Genomic DNA, 7,507 nt, shown 5'->3' on the forward strand with positions numbered 1-7,507 from the left:
GACGCAGGGAGAAACCAGATGAAATCAGAGTTAGACAGAGGTAGGGAGTAACCAGATGAAATCAGAGATAGACAGAGAGGTAGACAAAGAGGTAGGGAGAAACCAGATGAAATCAGAGATAGACAGAGGTAGACAGAGAGGTAGGGAGTAACCAGATGAAATCAGAGATAGACAGAGAGGTAGACAGAGAGGTAGACAGAGAGGTAGACAGAGAGGTAGGGAGAAACCAGATGAAATCAGAGATAGACAGAGAGGTAGACAGAGAGTTAGACAGAGACGTAGGGAGAAATCAGATGAAGTCAGAGATAGACAGAGAGGTAGGGAGAAACCAGATGAAATCAGAGGTAGACAGAGAGGTAGACAGAGAGGTAGACAGAGAGGTAGGGAGAAATCAGGTGAAATCAGAGAGCTGCTGTCCAGCGTGACCCCAAGGAGCCGTATTCGGCAGCCACACCTGCTGAGCTCTAAACAGCTGGTGATCTGACAGAGTTAGATTCTGCCCTTACTGACCCATGTGACCCCAGTAAGCCGTCTTCGGGTTGCCACACCTGCCGGTGGTGTTTATTGGTCAGGCTGGTTCCTGCTGACCAGGAGGTCTATAAACAGACTGGTTAAACCACATAGCAACTCCTCAGTGTGAATCATGTGGTCCTTTCCAAACGTTGTACCCCTTGAACACTTCAATATTACTGTAGCCATGTAATTTCAAGAGCAGGTTAAACCAATCAGAGCAGGTTAAACCCGTCAGGACGGTCATGCTGGTCTGTTGTTGTGAAGACATAACAGTAGTGACTCCACAAATCACAAAAAACAGTTTCTATTAGCTGACCAGGGTTTATTTGATGACAATTAGTATAAATATTGCTCAATATAATTTTTTTGTGGGGGGAGGGGGGGGGGGGGGGGGTCACGTAGCTGTTTTTGTGTTTCGTGTGAAACAAAAGACTAGATATCCAATTGGGGGACAAACGGAACTCCGAACACATAGTTCGTTCGTTTAAACTGGAGCGTTTGATTATACACGTGGCTATGTGTCAGAAGAGTTCCAGACAGGTTTTTGTTTCTACTCCTTAGTAGTCTCAAACATCATCTTCCTGTCTGGAACTCCAGGAACATCTACTCCTTATGAGTCTCAAACATCTTCCTGTCTGGAACTCCAGGAACATCTACTCCTTATGAGTCTCAAACATCTTCCTGTCTGGAACTCCAGGAACATCTACTCCTTAGCAGTCTCAAACATCTTCTTTCTGTCTGATTTGTCTTCGATGTTCTTACGCCAGTCACCCACAGCATCTTTGTCCTGACGGGGGGAAGAATGGCAGAATAAGTACATGAGTGAAAGTGTATTTGAAATATATGACACTTGGTGTCGGCAGTGGGATCCTCAGTGTTAGCATGATTCACATTGAAGTGTTTGGGTTGAACAGGCTTACAGTGGTTCCTGCTTAGAGATAGGCCTATACTGGGAGACGTTGTCTTTGAAAGTTTGGACTAATGATATGACATTTGGTGTCAGAAGTGGGATCCTGAAGAACAGCTACAGAACAGACACATTCACGGACGAGGCTTTCAAATAAAACTATCACATTGTTCACACAGTAAATAAGTCACATTACTTATATAGTAACATTATTAAGCTAAACTATACTATAATTACAGTATGTTCTTATGTCCAGAACAACACTCACCTCTTCCTTGACCTCCTTCTTGACTTGCTTCAGGTTGGACCTCAGATCCATGGACACCTTGTGTTTGGAGCCCAGCAGAGCCTGGAGCATAGCATCAGCAGACATGCGGACTTTCTTCAGGACGGGCTTCCTGAACTTTCCATTCAGTTCAACTACCTTCATCTTCAAGTCCTCAACCTGTTTGGAATTCAACAGGAAGCACTTGTCACACACAGACAATTGACTGCCAGACGCCAAACACCAGTGGAACTACTGTTACCCCCTTGGCTCTGTCTTAGAGAGTAAGTTAACTAATAATATGAGTAACAGTGGTAGAACTCCTCACCTCCTTCTCGGACTTGGTCACCTTGGTTGACATGTCGTATCTCTCCTCGTCAACCCTCTCGATCTTCTGATGGAGCTTCTTGCACAAGTCCTGAAGAGAGACATACAGAGAGACATAGAGAGAGAGAAAGAGAGACAGAGAGAAGAGACAGAGAGCGAGACAGAGAGAGAGAGAGAGATGCAGAGAGAGAGAGATGCAGAGAGAGAGAGACAGACAGAGCGAGAGAGCGACAGAGAGAGAGAGATGCAGAGAGAGAGATGCAGAGAGAGAGACAGACAGAGCGAGAGAGCGACAGAGAGAGAGAGAGATGCAGAGAGAGATAAAGTTATAGTTTTATGACCCTATACGATGGAATACACAGCAAACTAAGTATCAGAGAGAGAGAAAGAGAGAGAGAGAGAGAGATTGAGAGAGATTGAGATTGAGAGAGAGATTGAGATTGAGAAAGAGAAAGAGAAAGAGAGAGAGGGTTTGGCTAAGCGCTAATAGCTTACCGTGAGCTCTGCCATGCATACCAAGAATTCTGGGGCAGGGCAGTTCTCCTTCATGTACCTGGCCTTCTCTGCCTCAGCCTCGACCGCCTCAGCCTCGAGCAAGCCGGCAGCGATCTGGAGCATCAAGCTCTGTACGGGGGAGGTGACAAATCACATCACATTACAGAGTTCAGCGGCCACATCTGCTTGTCTATGGGGTTGTCTATATCAATACCGTATTCATATCACATAACTTGACGGTCTCTAGATCTACAGAGCTTCAGGTGAAGTGTTACGAGTGATGTAGAACTGTAAGGGTTGGTTTCTACTCCTCAACTCCATTGATCAAACTAGCTCCTGCTTACCAAGAAGTCGACAAGGTCTACTACAGCGCGCGTGCGCGTGTGTGTGTGTGTGTGTGTGTGTGTTTTTCTTGGGGGGGGGGGGGGGGGGGGGCTAACACTGTCTGGATCACATAACATTTAACCCTTGACCCCTGAATATGACTACAATGTAAAGTCAGCATTAAAATCAGTCTGTGACGTCAAGCAGGTTGTTCTCTGTGTGGAACAGGAACATGTTCAATCTAAACCTGGGAAACTTTATAGAACAGAATGTCTTTATAGAACAGAAGGTCTTTACAGAACAGAAGGTCTTTATAGAACAGAAAGTCTTTATAGAACAGAAGGTCTTTATAGAATGTGAAGGTCTTTATAGAACAGAAGGTCTTTATAGAACGTGAAGGTCTTTATAGAACAGAAGGTCTTTATAGAATGTGAAGGTCTTTATAGAACAGAAGGTCTTTATAGAACATGAGGGTCTTTATAGAACAGAAGGTCTTTATAGAACAGAAGGTCTTTATAGAACATGAAGGTCTTTATAGAACAGAAGGTCTTTATAGAACAGAAGGTCTTTATAGAACAGAAGGTCTTTATAGAACATGAAGGTCTTTATAGAACAGAAGGTCTTTATAGAACAGAAGGTCTTTATAGAACAGAAGGTCTTTATAGAACATGAAGGTCTTTATAGAACAGAAGGTCTTTATAGAACAGAAGGTCTTTATAGAACAGAAGGTCTTTATAGAACAGAAGGTCTTTATAGAACAGAAGGTCTTTATAGAACATGAGGGTCTTTATAGAACAGAAGGTCTTTATAGAACAGAAGGTCTTTATAGAACATGAAGGTCTTTATAGAACAGAAGGTCTTTATAGAACAGAAGGTCTTTATAGAACATGAGGGTCTTTATAGAACATGAAGGTCTTTATAGAACAGAAGGTCTTTATAGAACAGAAGGTCTTTATAGAACATGAAGGTCTTTATAGAACAGAAGGTCTTTATAGAACAGAAGGTCTTTATAGAACATGAGGGTCTTCATAGCACATGAAGGTCTTTATAGAACATGAGGGTCTTTATAGAACATGAAGGTCTTTATAGAACAGAAGGTCTTTATAGAACATGAGGGTCTTTATAGAACATGAGGGTCTTTATAGAACATGAAGGTCTTTATAGAACAGAAGGTCTTTATAGAACAGAAGGTCTTTATAGAACATGAGGGTCTTTATAGAACAGAAGGTCTTTATAGAACAGAAGGTCTTTATAGAACATGAAGGTCTTTATAGAACAGAAGGTCTTTATAGAACAGAAGGTCTTTATAGAACAGAAGGTCTTTATAGAACATGAGGGTCTTTATAGAACAGAAGGTCTTTATAGAACAGAAGGTCTTTATAGAACAGAAGGTCTTTATAGAACATGAGGGTCTTTATAGAACATGAAGGTCTTTATAGAACAGAAGGTCTTTATAGAACAGAAGGTCTTTATAGAACAGAAGGTCTTTATAGAACAGAAGGTCTTTATAGAACAGAAGGTCTTTATAGAACAGAAGGTCTTTATAGAACATGAAGGTCTTTATAGAACAGAAGGTCTTTATAGAACATGAGGGTCTTTATAGAACATGAAGGTCTTTATAGAACAGAAGGTCTTTATAGAACATGAGGGTCTTTATAGAACATGAAGGTCTTTATAGAACAGAAGGTCTTTATAGAACAGAAGGTCTTTATAGAACATGAGGGTCTTTATAGAACAGAAGGTCTTTATAGAACGGAAGGTCTTTATAGAACATGAGGGTGTATTAGCTGTATATAAAACCCCTTTTGGAATGAATGGTGCTTCTTACCTTCAGGTAGTTCCTACGGCTCGTTGTCATCTTTTTACTGATTGGATAAAACAGATCAGGGTCATTTAAGGGAAATATACAAGGTGAAGCCACAGAGACAGGTACGTGACTATGAAACCATTTTAGGAATTCATTTTATTACATTACGGTAGGAAAAATTGCAACACTGTTGGGAATCATCATAGCATAGTATTAATCAGTTGTACTGCCTGGTTTTTCTATGTGGAAAACATGTTCACAGACAGAATACAGTAGATTAATACAGTATAGTATATATATATATATAGTATACAGTATAGTATATATATATATATATAGTATATAGTATAGTGAAGTATATTTTTCTGTAAACTGAAAAACGTAAACTTACTCAGACATTTTGGCCGGTCCTTTTGTTTTACTTCCTGTGTCAAGAGATGAACAGTAAACAGTTTATTCATTTTGAGCTGTTGTTATTTTATGTCATTTGGTGGTGGGGGGGTGGGGGGGGTGGGGGGGTGGGGGGGGTGGGGGGGGTCGGGGCGGGGTAGAAACCAAAGATTTCAAGGTTGACCCAATGCAAGTCATGCGCAATTGCATATCAAAAAGAAATGCAACAGACATGAGATAATGAATGGTCAATAACTTTGATCAATAATTTGCTTGGATCAGTTTACCCAAATGTAACACAGCAGTCCAACGACATCAAGAGTATAATTCCTGCTGGTTAAAGAGGTGAGGGGTTGTTTCCTCTTCAATGAATGTCTTTGAATCTGTACAATATAACCCTTCCCAAGGCTGATAGCAAATCAACAAGACTCTCACTTCCTGAAATCTTTGGTCACGCAGCAGGAGTCCATAAGGAGTATGGCACCAAAATAGGTCCTTTCAGAAAATACAGCTGACATTCACAAAATGTATGTTCAGAATGTAGGAAAATACACAATTGGATTTTCCGTTGTATATAGTTGAATCTCAACTAATCTATTGGAATAACATCAGACAATCCATAAGCCATTTGAAGTAAACCGTGAAACTACAACATAAATTCAAGTTTACAATTATAAGACATACAGCAACAATCCACCTCTACCCTGCCAAAGGTATATCTCTAAACAAACCTCAGTCCTTTTTTACAGAGCTTATAAACCAGCAACTGGGCAAATAGAGCCACAAGAGCCTTTAACACCACATTCACTCTGAACTACAGAGAAAACAACAGCTGAAAACCAGGCCTTGGATGTATCTCTTCCAACACTTGTCTGTCTAAAACACACAGACAAAAACCTGTGAATATCCGAATGCCACAACCCACGTTGCCTCTTGAGAAAGAATAGAATTTTCTATTCTATTCTGAAGGCATTCTAAACTATCAGAGCTCACACACCACATGCAACCTGGTCCAAAAGTCACATCCATTCCCACATGGGACGGACCACACCCAATCTGGTCCAAAAGTCACATCTATTCCCACATGGGACGGACCACACCCAATCTGGTCCAAAAGTCACATCTATTCCCACATGGGACGGACCACACCCAATCTGGTCCAAAAGTCACATATATTCCCACATGGGACGGACCACACCCAATCTGGTCCAAAAGTCACATCTATTCCCACATGGGACGGACCACACCCAATCTGGTCCAAAAGTCACATCTATTCCCACATGGGACGGACCACACCCAATCTGGTCCAAAAGTCACATCTATTCCCACATGGGACGGACCACACCCACTCTGGTCCAAAAGTCACATCAATTCCCACATGGGATGGACCACACCCACTCTGGTACCAATAGATGAATAAATTAATATACAGCACATTCGTTACAGACGGAGCAGAAAGGAAGGAAGAACATCTCACCTATAAACCCAGTGAAGGTACACGTAAATGATGTGGGGATGAGAGCTACAGACAAGACAGAGACAGGAACAGATTTGGAATGTATATACTCTGTTTCCTGAAAGCTCAGCAGAAAAGTAAAAAGGGCAAGGATCTCTTTATGGGAGTGGGGCCAGGCCAGGCAGGGCCAATGGGACAGTTAGTTCCTGAAAGGATCTCTTTATGGGAGTGGGGCCAGACCAGGCAGGGCCAATGGGACAGTTAGTTCCTGAAATACCTCCGCATTCGTAAATCATCTGCCATCAACGTTTCTGCTAAGTTTTTAGTTAAAATATTCCTGACATTAGATTTGGCATGAAATAATCCTGATTTTAGATTTGAGTTAAAGTAATCCTAATTTTAGATTTGATTTATAGTAATCCTGATTTTAGATTTGATTTAAAATAATCCTGATTTTAGATGTGATTTAAAATAATCCTGATTTTAGATTTGATTTAAAATAATCCTGATTTTAGATGTGATTTAAAATAATCCTGATTTTAGATTTGATTAAAAATAATCCTGATTTTAGATGTGATTTAAAATAATCCTGATTTTAGATGTGATTTAAAATTATCCTGATTTTAGATTTGACTTAATCCTGACTTTTGGTGAAGGGAGGACCCACTCTGTGTTACCTCATAACTCTGTGTTACCTCATAACTCTGTGTTACCTCATAACTCTGTGTTACCTCATAACTCTGAATGTGTTTGAAATCCATCAAGCTCTCTTACTGCTACTGGATAAATTAGACAATGACTCTGGTTGTCGCTGGTTTCATGTCTGTTATACGGAACTCAAGGAACAATCAGCAGGTCACTTGATTAGTTTGTAAAATGTCTCCCTGTCAATTGATTGAATTAGACACTTCCAATTAATTCATAACTCTGTGTGATTGGTCAAATGTATTTTTAAATTAGTAATTGGTAAACTATAAAGATATTATTGTCAGAGAGTGTCTTGACTCCTTAAAAAGGCAGACT

General features: G+C 40.6%; 1 protein-coding gene across 1 annotated transcript; it reads right to left on the reverse strand.

Moving 5' to 3' along the window:
* Positions 1 to 874: 874 nt before the first annotated feature.
* On the reverse strand, positions 875 to 6,636 carry LOC110527026 (troponin I, fast skeletal muscle-like). The gene is made up of 7 exons (XM_036981600.1): positions 6,506 to 6,636; positions 5,030 to 5,063; positions 4,660 to 4,696; positions 2,508 to 2,636; positions 2,014 to 2,103; positions 1,689 to 1,865; positions 875 to 1,300 (listed from the first exon to the last, which is right to left on the reverse strand). The coding sequence occupies exons 2-7, from the start codon at positions 5,035 to 5,037 to the stop codon at positions 1,217 to 1,219; spliced, it is 525 nt and encodes a 174-aa protein (XP_036837495.1). The 5' UTR covers positions 5,038 to 5,063; positions 6,506 to 6,636; the 3' UTR covers positions 875 to 1,216.
* Between the last annotated feature and the right edge of the window lie 871 nt (positions 6,637 to 7,507).

Source organism: Oncorhynchus mykiss, chromosome 6 (genome assembly GCF_013265735.2).
Source record: "Oncorhynchus mykiss isolate Arlee chromosome 6, USDA_OmykA_1.1, whole genome shotgun sequence".
Lineage (NCBI taxonomy): Eukaryota > Metazoa > Chordata > Actinopteri > Salmoniformes > Salmonidae > Oncorhynchus > Oncorhynchus mykiss.

Coding starts and splice junctions, on each gene's coding strand:
- LOC110527026 (XM_036981600.1), bottom strand. Junction 2,637..4,659: donor GCCGTAGGAACTACCTGAAG/GTAAGAAGCACC, acceptor TCCCCCGTACAG/AGCTTGATGCTCCAGATCGC. Junction 1,866..2,013: donor TGACCAAGTCCGAGAAGGAG/GTGAGGAGTTCT, acceptor AATTCCAAACAG/GTTGAGGACTTGAAGATGAA.